General features: G+C 43.4%; 1 protein-coding gene across 1 annotated transcript in view; it reads left to right on the top strand.

The window, feature by feature from the left end:
- The window catches only part of Klhl6 (kelch like family member 6), a 42,999-nt gene that overhangs the window by 14,248 nt on the left and 10,270 nt on the right, over positions 1-18,481 (top strand). Inside the window, exons 2-3 of the mRNA XM_051150697.1 lie at positions 404-569; positions 11,732-12,181. Of these exons, the coding sequence (XP_051006654.1) occupies positions 404-569; positions 11,732-12,181 (616 nt within the window). The remainder of the gene's footprint in view (positions 1-403; positions 570-11,731; positions 12,182-18,481) is intronic.

Here is an 18,481-nt window from a genome sequence, read left to right as displayed (position 1 = left end):
CGGCTTCCCTAACTCTCCTACTTCCTAGGGGGACTCCAGATGTGGCCTAAGCCGGCCTAGACGTCATCCACTGCATGTGAGTCTGCACGAGAATTCAGAAGCCACATCTAGAAGTGACAGCTCAGTTAAGAGTGCAGAGGATCTCAGAGAGACTAATAATGTGCCCCCTTGAAATACAGTGGCTTCGTTTAAGAACTTTTCTTCGTGTCACACATTGAGTTAGTATATTCGAGGAGGGACAAAGAACAAAAGGGGGAAGATTGCAAGAAGCCAGCAAGTCAAATGATTCTGTTTCTATGTTGGCACTCAGTTCAGGTCCTGACCTTGGGACTTCACTGTTGCAGGGGGCAGATGACGCCAGAAGGGGATCTGGAAGGACTCACATCACAGGTCTCTCTTCCAGGGCAATGTTCTGCAATGACTTGAAGGAGAAGTACGAGAAAAGGATCGTTATCAAAGGGGTGGACGCTGAGACCATGCACACTCTGCTGAACTACACATACACAAGCAAGGCTCTGATCACCAAGCAGAATGTGCAGCGGGTTCTGGAGGCTGCCAATCTTTTCCAGGTATGTGAACAAACATGTTTTGTGCCCTTGGAAGTGAGTGAAGGCAGGGAGCCCCCAGAGGCCTGCTTAGGGTGGCTTCCAGAGGTGTATCTGGGACACACACACACACACACACACACACACAGAGACAGAGAGAGAGAGAGAGAGAGACAGACAGACAGACAGACAGACAGACACAGACAGAGAGACAGAGATAGAAACTCAGAGACAGAGACTCAAAGACAGAGAGATAAAGAGATACGGATAAAAATAGGGTAGAGAAAAAGTCAATTTTAAAGTTGACCGACAGGTTGATTGTGTTGATAGTTATTCAGTGTCAACTAGAGATTATTGATTCAATGTTGCAGTGAAGTAGAATGATTAGAGGTGCTAGACTAATTAAGAATGCATGTTTAATACACGAGGTTACATAGTTAGGAAAGTTGATATGTTTTGTTAAATGTGTTAAGGATAATAGAGTCGGTAGTGTGAGGGTTAAAAGAGTTAGAAGGATTAAGGGGGCAATAAAATTTATTACTTTTATTTGGAGTTGCACCAAGTTTTTGGTTCCTAAGACCAATGGATTTCTACTATCCTATAAAAGTAAGAAAGCCATATGTTTAGATATGGTTACATGAATTAGCAGTTCTTGTTTTCTTTCTCGGTAGATAAGAAGGGTTTGGATCTTCTATTGTTAGATTCACAGTCTAAGGTTTTTTTAAACTATATCTACATATGTTTCCTAAAATTAGCTGAGGTTTAATGGTTAGGAGAATTAGTGGTGTGATGTGTAGAGATATCAGGGTGAGTTCTCGAGTATGTGAGGGTTGGAGATTTATGATGTGATAATTAAGTTTTCCTCGTTGGGTCATGATAATTATGTAAAGTGAGTATAGGGCTGTAATAATAATATTGACTCCTACAAGAATTATTGATAGGTTGGATCAGGAAAATAGTGATATGGTAATTAGTAGTTCTCCGATGAGGTTGATTGAGGGGGATAGGGCTAGGTTTGCTAGGCTTGCTAGGATTCATCAGACTGCCGTAAGTGGGAAGATTGCTTGGAGGCTTCGAGCTAGTATTAGAGTTCGACTGTGAGTTCGTTCGTAGTTTGAGTTTGCTAGGCAGAACATGAGTGATGAGGTTAATCCGTGGGCAATTATAAGGGTTATTGCTCCTATGAAGCTTCATGGTGTTTGAATTATAATTGATGCGATGACTAGTGCTACGTGGCTGACTGAGGAGTAAGCAATTAGGGATTTTAAGTCTGTTTGTCGTAAGCCGATTGAGCTAGTTATGATTATTCCTCATAAGGACAAGATGATAAATGGGTATGACATAGATTTTGTTACGGGATCTAGTAGGATGGAGATACGTATCATGCCGTAGCCTCCTAGCTTTAGTAAGATGGCTGCCAGTACTATAGACCGTGCGATAGGGACCTCTACGTGGGCTTTGGGGAGTCAGAGGTGCACGCCGTATAGTGGTATTTTAATTAGGAATGCTAATATGCATGCTAGTCATAAAATGTCACTTGACCATGTGGCATGAAGGGTTTGGCTGTTGAGTGTTAAGATGATGAAGGTCAGGGTTCCTATTGAGTTGTGAATTATGATTAGAGCGATGAGGAGTGGGATGGAGCCTACTAGGGTATAAAAAAGAAAGTATGATTCTGCGTTCAGTCGTTCTGTTTGATTCCCCCATCGTGTGATAATAATAAGTGTTGGAATTAGTGTGGCTTCAAACATAATGTAGAATATAATTATTTCGGTTGCAGAAAATGTAATGACTAAAAAGATTTGTAGGAGGCTAAGTATAGAGATAAATAGTTTTTTGTGCTCTGGTTTTTCTCCTTTTATATGATTTTGGCTGGCTATGAGTATTAAACATAGACAGACATATACACAAAGACATAGAGAGACAAAGATACACAGACAGATAGACAGATACACACACACACACACACACACACACACACACACACACATACACACACGTCTACAAGGACACAAAGAGGCACACATGCCGAGCAAGCTTACCTGAAGGGCAGAAGATGCTCCTTTGGACATTTAGTGGCAGGTGATGAGATGAAGCACTGCCCACTTTGCCGGATGAGGCAGGGAGTGTGGTGCCTGGTTCTACACTTGTTATCTGACTGCAGCACAGTGGCCGTCAGGTGTAGCAGCCCACTTAGAGCCAGTGGTGCAGCTCGTGCTTCCTCCACACAACATTTGATCTGAGTATGACCAGGGCAAGAAACTAAGGCAACAGAGAGCATGACCGAAAGTGCTGTGATTTGAAACTGGGTTTTCTGATTGGAGAAACTACTGCTTGCCATCACACCACTCAGCTTTCAGGTGATGCTGTCTAAATGGGGGTGGGGGATCAAGATATTGTGTGACAAGCACTTTGTGCTGGCTGTGAAAGGAGAGCACTGAGAGGTAAGCAGTGTCTCAGAGGAGAGAGGACTTCAGAGCTGTGCTTTATTTTAAAGTAGTGTATTATCTTTATTCAATAGTGTTTCCTTCAGTATGATTGCAACAATTACACTGGCTCCATAAAATAATTAGAATATGGATAATGTCAGTTGCATCAATAATTATAACAAGAACCCCATCTAGGTTACCATCTTTGCCCAGGTCAATCACATTGTTAAACTTGAACCATTGGGTTAATGTTGTCTCATTGCCTAGATGTGTAAGAGACTGAATTCAGGGATAGGCCAGGTCATTCCTAGGGACCAGGAATAAGCGTCAAATCTTGTGCATAGCTTGGCTCTTGTGGAAGTGGTGTCTGCTTGTGTGACAGTTGGTTTGGTAACTGAAGGAACCAAGCCCAGTGTCTGAGAAGGTAAGCATCTCTGAGGGGTTCAGCATTCAAGACTGTTGGTAGGGGGATTAGCTCTGCTGAGGCTGGAGTCATGGGGTGCTCTATAGGGTCTCGAAAGACAGGAGTATGGAAAAGAAATAGATAATTCACTTCAAAGCATCCTTGATGAATTCTGAGTGACAGATTGCCACCAGTTTAGTCAATTTCATTCATTCAGTTCCGTGGGCATCCTGAAGATGCCAGACCAATCATTTTTAGAAGGGTTAATTTTTCTGGTGATGTCTCCAAGTCACTTACCACTCCCCTGATTCTGTCTCTGTGATCACGTTCAGCCCCTTTGATTGGCAGGAAACCATCCCTCCTTATGGCAGGGAGGGGCTCACTAACTTCATGCCCTTTTGTCGCTCATCCCCTCTTGCCCACTACTTTAGCAATATGACCTCAGAGCAATTCTTCCACGTCACAGAGTTCTTAACTTATGAGTCAACAACCTTGAACAGAGTGACCCTATTCACCTTTGGTCAGGCAAGCTTCAGTGGTCTGTGTTATTTTCATGCTAATTTCCTTTACTGGGATCCTGGAAAGGTCCAAAAGGCCAGAAGAGGATGTCAGATTCCCTGCAGTAGAGAGTTACTGGCAGTCGTGAGCTGATTGGTGTGGCTGCTGGAAATCAAATCAGCCATCCTGTTGAGCCAACTTTCTAATTCTCCCTAAACACTCAGGTTCCGTTCTGTTATGTGTCAGGGGAGTTGCAGTGTCGCAGCTGCTTTGTATGTGATCTTCAGAGCTGCAGTTGATAGAAGTAGGAGTGCATGGCGTAAGTATGCATCTGAGTGGGGCATCCTGCAGCCTCTAACTGGACTAGCTGGTCGGGGTGGTGGTGGTGGTGGTGGTGGTGGTAGGGGTGGTGGGGATGGTGGGGGAGTGGTGGGGGAGGGTGCGGTGGTGGTGGTGGCGATGGCGGTGGGGGGAGGGGTGGTGGCGGGGGAGGGGTGGGGGAGGGTGGGAGCAGTGGGGGAGGGTGGGAGTCGTGGGGGAGGGTGGGATGTAGTGGTGATGGTGGTGGTGGTGGTAGGGGTGGTGGGGATGGTGGGGGAGGGTGCGGTGGTGGTGGTGGTAGTGGTGGTGGTGGGGAGGGGTGGTGGTGGTGGGGGAGGGGTGGGGGAGGGTGGGAGTGGTGGGGGAGGGTGGGATGTAGTGGTGATGGTGGTGGAGGTGGTGGTGGTGGTGGTAGGGGTGGTGGGGATGGTGGGGGAGTGGTGGGGGAGGGTGCGGTGGTGGTGGTGGTAGTGGTGGTGGTGGGGAGGGGTGGTGGTGGTGGGGAGGGGTGGGGGAGGGTGGGAGTTGTGGGGGAGGGTGGGATGTGGTGGTGATGGTGGTGGAGGTGGTGCTGGTGCTTGTGGTGCTGGTGGTGGTTGTGGTGTAAGAAGCTCTGGGTATGCTCCAGCTGTCAGCAAGTCACAGCCTCCTCCTTTCTGGGTCAGAAAGTGTGCCCAGCAGCAAATGTGTGTGTTAAGGATGGAGGGGTGTTGTCGCACTCTTCTTGCTTCACAACCTGGGTACACCCAAGTAAGGGAAGTTGCAGAGAGCTAGGGGGATCCAGAGACCTGTGGTCTCAGGGTTAGTTTGTTTTTCTCTTCAGTCTGAAGGATTCCTTCTAGAAATTTCTTAGAACTAGCTAAATGGTCATAGATTCTTTTACCTTCTTTGGTTTTTATCCTGGATGTCATAGACTTACTCTGTAGACCAGGCTGGCCTTGAACTCAGAGTGATCCACCTGCCTCTGACTCCCGAGTGCTGGATTAAAGGCATGCGCCACCTTGCCCAGCTCCTTTTAGCTTATTTTTATCATGGAAAAGTTTTTACTTTTTCTCCAATTATGGCAGATAGCTTTTCTGTAGTAGTCTGAATTGGCCCTGGTCTATGAGAACTTGAAATATATATTTTCCAGGCTCTTCTAGCTTTTAAATTTTCATTTGAAAAATCTGTGGGATTGATGGAATTGCCTTTATATGTGATTTCTTGTTTTCTCTCTTGCCACTTTCAATACCTTTTCTTTGTTCTGTACATTTAGTGTTTTAATTATAATACGATGAGAGGAGCTCTTTTCTGGCTTTGTCTGATGCCCTAAATCCTTCATATCTTTTTGTTTGTTTGTTTGTTGTTTGAGACAGGGTTTCTCTGTGTAGCCTTTGGCTGTCCTGGACTCGCTCTGTAGACCTGGCTGGCCTTGAACTCACAGAGATCCGCCTGCCTCTGCCTCCCCAAGTGCTGGGATTGCAGGCGTGCGCCACCACGCCCGGCTCCCTGTCCTTCATATCTCAGTTGGTATTTTTGTCCCTAACTCTGGTAACCTTTCAGTTTGGATTCTCTTTTTCTTTATCCTTTAGAATGATATTATATTTATTTAGCAATCCCTCGCTTCAACTTCCTTCATGTTCTCACGTCACAGCCTTCCCAGCTTTCTACTCTTCCTTCTTTTATTTTTATAAGTCACTAAGTCCAGTCAGTACTGCCCATGTGTGTATAGGTGTGGGGCCATCCACTTAAGGGTGGCAATCCTACTACCCTACTAGTGGCCATGTCAGCTGTCAGCAGCTCCCCAGAAAGGGGTGGGGTTTGGAGACCATTCACCACAGCTAATCACCACCACAGCTGCCACGTCATGCACAGAAGATGGTACTTTATGGTGTTTCTCCTCATTCTTCAGCTCTTACAGCCTTTTTGCCTCTTCTCTCGCATTTTCCCTGAGCCTTGGTGGTGGTGTGGTTAACACAGGTGCCCCATTCAGGGCCGAGCACCCGGTCACTCATTCTGAGCACTCTGCCCAGTTACACATCTCTCCACCGACTGCTGCCCACCACAAAAAGAAGGCTCTCGGACCAAGGCTGCAAGCTTCCCACATTCATGTATATAAGAAAAACTATGTAGAAGGAAACTAGACACCATTCGCATTTAAAATAAATAAAAATAGAAGGTTCAGCCCTGGGACTCATGACTTCCCGAGTATGGGCTTTTGACCCAGGCATGAATCCTCTCCTGTGGAACAGGCCTAAAGTTTTTTTCTCATTTAAAAAAAAAAGTGGTTTTCTCATAAAAGCCATTCCCCTAGGTACCAGTAAGCCTATCTTGTCTGCCAGGTTGGTATTGCAGCACGTAGGATCCAGGGCTAGGTAAGAGCATTGATGTCTTTTCTCCCCCAGCATCCTGCATAGCAGGTTCCCAATCTTTTTGTTGGTTTCTCTACATCTCACAGCCAAAGTATATGAAGTTTTCAGCACTATGGTCTTACCATGGAGTTATGGTGGGCAACCATAACTGTTTTGTAGACCTATGATACTTAACTGAGCTAGAACTCCAGGGAGGCATCCCACTCCTGTACTTCTGCAATTAAAAAAAAAACTGTATCCTATGTCTTCAGAACTATATTCTCCTGTGCCTGTTATCCCTAGGTTTACCATTCCAGAGTGTCACCTGCATCCCACTGATACTTTATAATTTTATTCGGTCCCTGCTTAATTGTTCTACTTCTTCTATGTTGCCCCTGGAGATCTGTTCTATTGATGTGACATTCATAGAGTTTTTTTTATTTGACGATGTTTTTCATTTCCAGCAATTCAAACTCGTGTTTCTTTATTATTTCTCTCTTTGTTGAATTCCTCTTTCATAATTTGCATCATTTTCCTTATTTCATCCAACTGTTTATATTCAAAACCAGGTGCTTCTTTGAACATACTTATAATCATTCTCTATCTGGGAATTTATTTAACTCACTCTCTCTCTAGGTGCCATTACTATGGAATTAGTAATCTTTGGAGCAGTTACGTTATTTTGGCTTTTCATAAGTTACCTCATTGGGCTATATGTACCTGTTGCTATTTCTTTGCTTGGTTTATTTATTTTTTCATCAGCTATTAGCTGAAGTATTTGTAATGTTCACATGAAACTTAGATGTGATAGAGCTGAGTGTTCAGAAAATAGTTCAGTACTCCAGCATCTCCATGACAACAGAATGTCTGGTGTCAAATATATATATATATATATATATATATATATATATATATATATATATATATATTTTTTTTTTTTTTTTTTGCATAGGCTAAGAGGGAGAGCAATCACATTGACATTTTGATGTTTGACATTAGTACTATGCAAAGGTTGTAACACACACATACACATACACTGAAAAGTTTTTAGAATGAGAATGAATCTGAGTAGATACTCTTCAAAGAAGGCTTACAAATTGGCCTCTTTATGGCAGACACTTCCTTGGGAACTGTGGCTGTGTCTCTTTGATGATATTTTAGGAGTTCCTGTGTGGCCATGTCTCTTTGGTGCTATTTCAGGAGTTCCTGTCAAAGAGTCAGGTGCTTACTGCAACCTTTTAGTGACTTATCCCTCTGAACAGCAAGTTGGCTACCTGTTGCCGTTATTTGCCATCTCTCAGTTCATGGAACAGTCTGCTGAACACTTATCCAAAGGCAAATATATGAAAAACAATGACTTGTTCTCATGACTGACAGCATTCTGGCTGGATCACTCACAAAGACTGGTTGACACCTATTTTGGGAGAACATAGGCAGTCAGAGAAACCCACCTTCTCTTGTGGTCAAAAGGTCTCTTAAGATGCTTTGGCTTTTTGTTAGCTCAAGAGTACCAGCCGGCAGCTAAAATTAGCAAGCAAGGATGCTAAAGGTCATCTTCCCACTTGCTAGGTGACTTCAGGCAATGTCACTTACTCCGAGCTCTCTAGTTCCTCCTCAATCCAAATGTAATTTGAATATTTTCTTTTCACTAATTAAGTGCAATGGATTTGTGAAAAAATAGTTCATTACATGCAACGACAGATGAAAAAGTACACAGGTCTTAACACATTCCAGATGCCTAGTAGGTATTTTCTTCCTCTTTCTGTCATTTCCAACTTCCTTTTCTGTTGTCAGACTTTTGTAGTAGAGAGTGATGGAAATAAAAAGAAAACTTCTACCTAGCAACCCTTTGGGTTGCTAGACTTGGCTGGGCAGAGCATGGAGTGTAGCTGTTACCGGTACCGCCTGCAGTGGGGCAGGGGAGTGGGTGGCAAGCCCTCCACAGTGGGGAACTTGAGAAGCCGGGAGAGAAGTGGCTCCTTAGAAGGAGCTTCATGGGGAGGTGGGGCTTCTCCACTTTCCCTACTCATCGTTTTCTCTATTCACAGTTATTTACGCAGAACTCACATGTCCGTGGTGAGGTGGATACGGCATTACATTGCCAATAAGTAGCTCACAGAGTTTTGCAGAGCTGTGCATTGTGAGTGGCACAAGCCTGTCATCCCAGTGTTTGGAAGACTGAGGCAGGAGGATTAAGAGTTTGAGGCCACATTGGGCTACAAACAAAAACAAAACAAAACAAACCCAGACCCAAAACAAAAACAAAAACAAAAAAACTTAAAAAAAAAAAAAAATCAAACATCTTGGTTTAGGATTCTCAGCTTGACCATTTTCACAGCTCATCAAGCAGGGAGCTGAGCTGTAGGGACTGGGCTCACACACCGGGCTGAAGGAGGCACCATCAACTCCATCTTTCTTCAACTTTGTCTTGACTCTCAAAGAAACATTTTCTATATAATCAGTTGGGAGATGCGCTTTGATAGGGAACAATCATATTTTGTAATTGAAAACGGCCCTGAAGGTGGGGGGATGTGTGCCACAGGGTACTCTAAGTGTAAAGATCAAAGTCCGTTCAACTCAGTCCACTAGTTCAAAGCCAGTCCTAAGACCGACCACTCCCACTCCACCCACTCCTTTTACCCCAACAGCTCTGCCCCACTCCCCTTCCCTTGTCACCAGCACCCGTGCTTTGCATATCACACTGCCCTTGTCAGGACTGTCCCCACATCTATCAGTACCTGACTTCAGCTGGGCCTTCTCTCCTGGTCCTTCCTTGTGATCTCCTTTCTCCTTCCTCTTCAATAGTCAACGCCAGCACACTGAGAGTTTGACCTTGTGAGGCCCAGTGGACGAGGAGAGGTCAAGGAGGTTGGACTTGTTGAGAGCAAAGCTCCAGAGGAGAAGAGAGTGAGAGAACTGTCAATGCATGGGAAATAATATCTGTGAAATGAGCATTTATCACAATGGCTATTACAGTCCCTTGTAATTTGTAAAATGCCATCCAAACATTAAGCTCCTATTTTCTTGAGGAAGATGATAGAGTTAAAGTGGGTACGAGAGCCAATCAATGCTTTTTACAAACTACATTTCTCAATGATAAAAATGATAGTAACTTATTGCAGGGGCAGGAGGAAGGGGGAGTAAATAAGACATAGATATTAACAAAGATAGAGAAAACCTCCCATAGCGTTATTAGTGAGTGTGACGCCTTGGGGAACCAGCTTCTGTGGCGATCTATTGTCCTTTGGTGACAGAGTTTGCATCATGAGTAACTCTGGTTAGCTAAGTATGAATGACAACTGCATGGGCTACCTCTGAAGCTCTGGGGGGGCCGGGGCCGGGGAGGAGGGGGCAGGCAGCGGTCAGCCAGGGTGGCTTTGTGTGGTCCTGCCATGCTTGTTTCCTCTTCTATTTTGGGCCAGTAGGTTTCAGTCAGGGCTTTCCGCACTGCCCTGAATCCTGGAATAGAAAGCCCTGTGGAGGTCAGTAGGAGACGGATGCTAATTCTAAGTTCCTGAGGCTTGGGCTCTGCAGTTTATGCCGGTTTAATTTGCCACGAGATACGTGGTACACAGAGATTTAGACAATACTTTACTTCGTAACCTTTTAGCTCTTTGATAATGCTTGTATAAATATATAATAGTTTTTCTTTGCTTACAGCAAGCTACTTTTCTCATTTCATTTTACAAATATTTTGGGTATATCTTTAAAAGGCAAAGATTCCCTTTTTAAAAAGTACGTGTACGTGTGAGAAAAAAAGGAAGGGGCAGGAAGGGAGGGAGGAATGGGAGCAAAGTGTATATATATATATATATATATGTCCTTGTGTGTGGGTGCAGGTGCTTGCATGCCATAACCTGAGTGTGGAGTCAGAGGACAACCTTTCCGTCTGGTCCTCTTCTTCCACACTGTTTGTTTGAGACAAGGTGTATTCCCTGATACATGAACCAGGATGACTGACCCGTGTGCTGTCATCCATCTTTCTGTCTTAGTCTCCCGTAGGGAGTGCTGGGGCAGCAGATGCTTACAGCACTGAGCCTGGCTTTGTATGTGGGTTCTGTTGATCAGAACCTGGGTCATCAGGCTTGCTCAACAAGTGCGTTTATCTGCTAGCCATCTCCTTAACTCAAAAGACAAACATTCTTATTAAAAATAAGCATAAGACCGTTATCATCTCTAAAATTAATGATAGCTTTTATGCCACCAAAGATTAGTGCTTATAAACATTTCTCTGACTTATTTTGTTGCTTAAATCAGTGATCCAAATATGGTCCATATATTGTAGTAAGTTGATACATCTCCTGAATCGTTCATCTTTAATATAATATTTTTATTCTTTGAGAATTTATACATAAATATAATATCTCTTGATCTCATTTATACTTCACTCCTTTGACTCCTCCAAGACCCACACTGACCCTTCATCCCTTCTGTGAACTTCACGATCCTTCCCCCTATTAAAAATAACCCACCAGATTCAGCTTGTGCTGTCACAGACTCAAGAATGTAGACAGAGCTTGTTTTTACATTCTCTTCCTCCCTCTCTCCTTCTTCATACTTGTAGCAATATTTACAGAAGAAATTAATCAGTTGTTCCATGGAGTTTCCCACCATCTAGCTGTGGCTTCTTCTGCGTGTGTTTATATTTTTTAATTAAAAAACAAACGTAATTAACATGTATTTAAATTAAAATATAATTATATTATTTCCCCTCTTCCTTTTCCGCCCTTCAACTCTTTTCCTTTATCCCTGTTACAATCAATTCCTGGCCTCTGTTTCTTTACGGTCTTATGTAACAGATATTTACTTCTATATCTTTTCTGTAAATTAATGATTAAATCTAGAGGCTTAAATTTAGGAAATATAGCTTGATGGCAGAGCACTTAGCACATGCGATGCTGTGTGTCCACCCCCGGTCAGCACTACATAAAAACAAAACAAACAAACAAATACTAGGCATTTGATCAGCTTTAACGAACAGATTTGAAAACCCAATACATTACATTTTCCATGTGACTTAATGTAATCTTAAAACGTTTTAAAAATTATTCATAGACTTATTGCTATGTGAATGTGTTATTTTAGCCTCTCCCCTTATTGTTGGATATTTGGGGTATTTCTAAGTTTTGCTGGCATGCATAACTCCCTGATAAATGTTCTTGAAGGACTAATCACTTTCTGGCCTGACCCTTTACTCTCTGTTAGTTTCTGCAGCTGGTGGATGCCTGTGCCAGCTTTCTCACAGAAGCCTTGAACCCTGAAAATTGTATTGGAATACTGAGGCTGGCGGACACTCACTCCTTGGACAGTTTAAAGATGCAAGTTCAGAGTTACATCATTCAAAACTTTGTTCAGATTCTGAACTCTGAGGAGTTCCTTGAGCTTCCTGTGGACACCTTGTACCATATCTTGAAGAGTGATGACCTTTGTGTGACTGAGGAGGCTCAAGTGTTTGAGACGGTGATGAGCTGGGTCCGGCACAAACAGTCAGAGCGGCTCTGTCTGCTCCCCTGCATCCTCGAGAACGTGCGCTTACCGCTTCTGGACCCGTGGTACTTTGTGGAGATGGTCGAGGCAGATCCTCTCATTAGACAGTGCCCTGAAGTCTTTCCCCTGCTTCAGGAAGCCAGGATGTACCACCTTTCCGGTAATGAGGTGAGTTGGTTGGGGGAGAGATGTTGCATTTCATGAGGAGTGTAAGTCATTAGCCAGGGGCGCTCAGAGATGCGAGGGGCTCTTGCCCACAAATCCATCATTCCTGAAGCTACGGGTCCCTGATCTGTATGAGGACATGATATCACATTTTCTCACAGCTGTAGGGAGGATTACATGACAAATGGAAACCCCTTGGCACTGTGCCTGTCACATCCTCCCCAGTTATGTGTAGTCTCATCAAATCACCATTCTTGAAGGGGTTCTACTTCCTAACACTTTCCCTCTCCTGTGAGAATTTGTTTCTGTCGTTCTATTCTGACATTGCCTAAGCTCAGTGGGTCATCATTTCTCTCCCGAATTTCTGGAAACTCCTTAGAACTCATCACCGTGCTCCCAGTCTGGCTTTGCTCCAAGTCATCCCAGTTCCTGGGATGATGGAAGATGCAGGTGTGAACTTTGCTCCTGGCCTGACCTTTTCATTGGCTCTCCATCACTTCCACTCTTTCTGCTAAAGCTCCCTGAGCTCTGCTTTACTGCAATTCCTCTTGCGAGGTTTCTGGCATCATTTACTACCCACTTCTGCATATGTTTATATATATATTTTTCTTTCTATGATTTTTTTTAAAATTTTATTTTATTAATTTATTCTTGTTACATCTCAATGATTATCCCATCCATTGTATCCTCCCATTCTTCCCTCCCTCCCATTTTCCCCTTACTCCCCTCCCCTATGACTGTGACTGAGGGGGACCTCCTCCCCCTGTATATGCTCATAGGGTAGCAAGTCTCTTCTTGGTAGCCTGCTATCCTTCCTTTGAGTGCCACCAGTGTTTATATTTTTAATTAAACAAACAAACAAACAAACATAATTACCATGTATTTAAATTAAAATGTAATTATACCATTTCCCCTCTTCCTTTCCCCCCCTCACAACTCTTCTCCTTTATCCTTGTTACAATCAATTCATGGCCTCTGTTTCTTTAATTGTTGATGTATACATTCTGCTATGGTTTTTACATACAGTCCAGTTCCCCCAAAAGCTATGTTTTCTAACCTTTGGTATACAGTAGGTGCTGTATAAATGCCTTCTTCTTTTCCTTCCTCTACCTAACTTCTGCTTCTACTTCAGAACTGAATCCAAGGTCACTTGTGGAACTTGTGTTCTTATGGCCATTGGTTCAATCCTTGGTCATGACACCAGATGCCACATTGCAACCATATCTTGTGAGTATTCCTAGGAAGTATACCTTGTCTTGTAAGTATTCTCAGCTTGCAACTTGTTACAGTAGGCACCCAGTCCTACTGGACTTTTCGTCTCCAGGTCTCAGGCGAAATCTCTGGTGTGTTGTAAATGGTCAATGATTAGTCGGGCACCAAGAAAGCACTTGACCCCACTGATCTCTTTTGCAATTCCTGAAGCTGTCTTTTACTCAGAATCTTTTAAAGACAAGATGTGGTTTAGTGAAGGAGCAAGCTAACCAGGAAGCTATAATACAGGGAGAGCTTGCTATTGATTTACACGTATGAAACTTCCTGTATGCAAAAGTTCCAAGATTAGCCAGCAAACCTTATCTGCAGGTGATGGTGGAAACCTCAACTCAAAGTTGGTTGGTAATCTTTTTTTAAAAAATATTTTATTAATTTATTCATATTACATCTCAATTGTTAGCCCACCCCTTGAATCCTCTCATTCCTCCCTCCTTCCTGCGTTCTCGCTACTCCCCTCCTCTATGACTGTGACTAAGGGGGACCTCCTCCCCCTGTATATGCTCATAGGGTATCAAATATATTGGTAGCCTGCTATCCTTCCTCTGAGTGCCACCAGGCCTCCTCATCTAGGGGACGTGGTAAAAAATGGGGCACCAGTGTTTATGTGAAAGTCAGTCCCCACTCTCTACTCAACTGTGGAGAATGTCCTGTCCATTGGTTAGATCTGGGTAGGGGTTTGAAGTTTACTACACATATTGTCCTTGGCTGGTGCCCTAATTTGAGCAGGACCCCTGGGCCCAGATCCGCCCCTTATAATGTTCTTCTTGTAGGTTTCTAGGACCCTCTGGATCCTTCTATTTCCTCATTCTCACAAGCTTCTCTCACCTAAAGTCCCAATAGGATGTCCTCCCCTCTGACCCACTTTCCTGGTAAGTGAAGACTTTTATGGGACATGCCCCTGGGGCTAGTGTCTAGATATAAGTGAGTATATACCATTTGAGTCTTTCTGATTCTGGGTGAACTCACTCATTATGATCATTTCTAGTTCAATTCATTTGTCCACAAATTTCGGTAATTCCTTGTTTTTAATAGCTGAATAGTATTCCATAGTGTAAATGTACCACAGTTTCTTTATCTATTCTTCTACTGAGGGACACTTAGGCTGTTTCCAGGTTCTGGCTATTATGAGTAAAGCTGCTATGAACATGGTTGAGTATATGTCCCTGTTGTGTGGTAGGGCATTTTCTGGGTATATTCCAAGGAGTGGAATAGCTGGGTCTTGAGGAAGCCCTGTTCCCAGTTTTCTGAGAAAGTGCCAGATAGATTTCCAAAGTGGTTGTACCAGTTTGCATTCCCACTAGCAATGAAGGAGTGTTACTCTTTCTCCACATCCTTGCCAACATGTGGTGTCACTTGAATTTTTGATTTTAGCCATTCTGATGGGTGTAAGATGGAATCTCAGTGTCCTTTTGATTTGCATTTCTCTGATGACTAATGACGTTAAGCATTTCTTTAAGTGTTTCTCAGCCATTTGATATTCCTCTGTTGAGAACTCTCTGTTTAGTTCTGAGCCCCATTTCTTAATTGGGTTATTTGGTTTGGTGGTGTTTAATTTCTTGAGTTCTTTATATATTTTGGATATTAGAGCTTTGTCAGATGTAGGGTTGGTGAAGATCTTTTCCCAGTCTGTAGGCTGTCGCTTTGTTCTGTTGACAGTGTCTCCAGCCTTACAGAAGCTTCTCAGCCTCATGAGGTCCCATTTGTTAATTGTTGACCTTAAGATCTGGGCTGTTGCTGTTCTGTTCTGGAAGTTGTCTCCTGTGCCAATGTGTTCCAGGCTCTTCCCCACTTTTTTCCTCTAACTGATGTAATGTCTCTGGTTTTATGTTGAGGTCTTTGATCTGTCTGCATCCCCTTTAGAGGACGTTCCCTTACTTGTGTAGACCTCTGCACTTCTTAGTTGTTCTTAGATCAGACACTTGTCTATTTGCCACATGTATCCTGGGTGTTTGGTATTTTAGGGTTTTTGTTGTTGTTTGAGAGACGAGGTTTTCACTTTAGATCACAGCATGCTAATGAATGCAGTGCTGCTGCTTGTCGGCTTCTTTTCCAATTGAGTTACGGAGAGCTTTTCTATCTATACAAGTGTCTGAATTTGTTGGCGTAAAGCTATTCACAACTTCCCCTCGTTATCTGGACTATCTATAGAGTGTGTATTGATGTGGATCTACACTATCTGTAGTGAACTGGCATCTTGAATTCCAGATAGTGGCTCTTTGTGTTTCCTCCATCCCCACCATTAGTCCCCCTCGCTGTATCATTCATTTTATTGATTTTTCTCAATAACTTCTGATATCTTTTAATTAGTTTTAAAATTTGTTTTGTTGCTTTTTCTTTCTTTCTTTTTTTTTTTTGGGGGGGGGCTGGTTTTCGAGACAGGGTTTCTCTGTTTAGCCTTGGCTGTCCTGGACTCACTTTGTAGACCAAGCTGGCCTCGAACTCAGAGATCTGCCTGCCTCTGCCTGCTGAGGGCTGGGATCAGAGGTGTGCACCACCACTGCCCGACTTGTTGCTTTTTCTATTTACCTTTCTTTCTATTGTGATCCTGATAGATTTTTTTCTGTTTACTTTATGAATTTACTTTTTTTTCTAGTTTCTTTTGTCTTTTTTTAAATTATTTAAGTAATTTATTCAGATTACATCTCAATTGTTATCCCCTCACTTGTTTCTTCCCACTCCCTTTCCCTCCCTCTTTCATCCTGTTCCCCTCCCCTAGGTCTGTGACCGAAGAGTACCTCATCCCCTACTATAAGATCACAGCCTATCAGGTCTCTTCCTGGTAGCCTGCTTACTCTTCCTCTGAGTGTCACCAGGTCTCCCCAAACAATGGGAAGTGGTCAGATGGGGGGCACCAGAGTTCATGTCAGAATCAGTCCCTGCTCTCCACACAATTGTGGAGAATGTGGTGTCCATTGGCTAGATCTAGTTCTGGTTCCAGCTTTACTGCATGCATTGTCCGTGGTTGGTACAGTAGTTTGAGCTGACCCTCCTGGGTCCAGATCTGCCAGCCTTCATGGTCTTCTTGTAGGTTTCTAGGACTCTCTGGATCCTTCTAGTTCCCCATTCTTTCTTAAGTCTCTCACCTGGAGTCCCAATAGAAAGTCCCAGTATCTATCTCAATCTCCTGCCAAGTGAAGACTTTGAAGGGACATCTCTGTTGGGCTAGTGTCCAATTATAAGTGAGTATATACCGTCTTTCTCTAGTTCCTTAAAGAAGTTGAGGCCATTGATTTGAGGTCTTTCTTTCTCCTATCATTATTATCCCATATGGAATCACCACATAATGTATTACCCTACAACGTCACAGTTCAAAGCAGCAGACAGAGATGTGGATCAATGGAGTTCTTGACTAACATGCATGATGCTCACTCTGTTTTCAATCCTATACTGCAAAAGGAAAAGAAAAGTGAAATGTCTTGGTTTAGTTGGGTAGCTCTAACTTAAAACTCTCTTACTAGATATCAATCTGTTATCCATCAGCTTGCGCCTCCGCAATCTCGAAGCTCAAATGAGATCACAGCATTCTCATGACACTGACTCACAGCATTGCAGGCAGGCGCCAGTTCGCTGGCTGTTGGCTTGAAGCTATGCTTTCTTGCCATGTGGGCATTTCCATAACAGATGACATTCTTCCAGAGCAAGTTGTCTAAGAGAGACTAAGAAAGCAACCACTATGGAAGCTTTAGTGCCTTTAGTAGTCTGATGGAATACCACTTCTGCTATAATCTTTTGATTAGAGAGACTGATTCTGGACAGTATGGAAGGAACTACCGGACTCTGAGTTCTGGGAGGAAGACATAACTTGAGGCCAATGTGAAGACTGGATACCAGAGTGATTTGGATTGTAAAAAGTAGTTCATACTATGGGCCTTAGTTTCCTGTCTTGCCCATCCATCCATCCATCTATCTATCCATCCATCCATCCATCCATCCACCCATCCATCCATTCATTCATCCATCCATCCATCCATCCATCCATCCATCCATCCATCCATCCATCCATCCATTGACTCATAAAAGCTCATAAGCTCCATTAATGCTCTTGGTGTTGAGGATCCACTAGAGAAAAAGGGCTGTCCTCATAAAAAATTACAAGAGTGTCCTTAAGCATTGCCTATAGTATCAAAATCCTCACTGAACAAGGTTTGTGTTTGGGGTTGTGCCCCAGCTGCAGGGAGGGAAGGTTTGGGGACAGAAACAGACTGGTGTTGGAAGGAAAGGTGCAGAGAAGCAACGTCTGCCTTTGGCACCAAACTCATTGCTCAATACTTTCAAGTGTCTCCAAGTTCTTTGTCCTGCTGCTCCCATCCTTACTCCATGGACTTTCTGCTGTTTATGTACTTAGGCTCAGTACATTAACGAGGATTTATCCTGTCACATATCTCCCCATTCTTTCCTTGAACTCATAACTAGGAGGCCTGGCACAGATGTTATAGCCACAGTCTAAACTCAAAAACTGGGGATGCGAAGTGTTCTGGCTTTGGCTCTTTGGCACGTAAAAACAAATAGCAAACAAAATTAATAGAAAAGCAAAGGTAGGATGTTCGCTGATATTTTGTTAACTTTTCTGGAGGGAGATTCACTCTTGATAGGGCACTAATGACAGACCTAAACTGATGATGCCACTAAAGTTCAAATTGGTGGTGCAAAGGGTCTATTGTACTTACTTATAGAACACGAGTAAGATGTTACTTACAGTAGCATAGGTGATTCCCCCCACCCCCCAAACAGCTGCATCTCTGAAAAGTTGATGATGTCATGCAACCTGCACCATGGAGCTCCATGTTCACTTAACCATTGACTTCCTATTTACTGTAGCTTTTCCCAAGACTGCTTGCAGCTGGAGGAGAGCAGGAGACAAATGACGGGTGGATTCTCAGATAAAGTCCCCTTTTCCTTCTGCTAGGGAATGGCAGTAGCATCAATAGCATCAATGACCATTACCACAGGCCCATCACTGCAATCTTATACAGTGTGCTTGACCCAGGGCTTAGTGTATAATAACTATTAACTGTGCCTTTACCCCAAATG

This window comes from Acomys russatus, chromosome 8 (genome assembly GCF_903995435.1).
Source record: "Acomys russatus chromosome 8, mAcoRus1.1, whole genome shotgun sequence".
NCBI lineage: Eukaryota > Metazoa > Chordata > Mammalia > Rodentia > Muridae > Acomys > Acomys russatus.
Note: the sequence above shows the minus strand (reverse complement) of the source record. Positions and strands in the feature narration are given on the sequence as shown.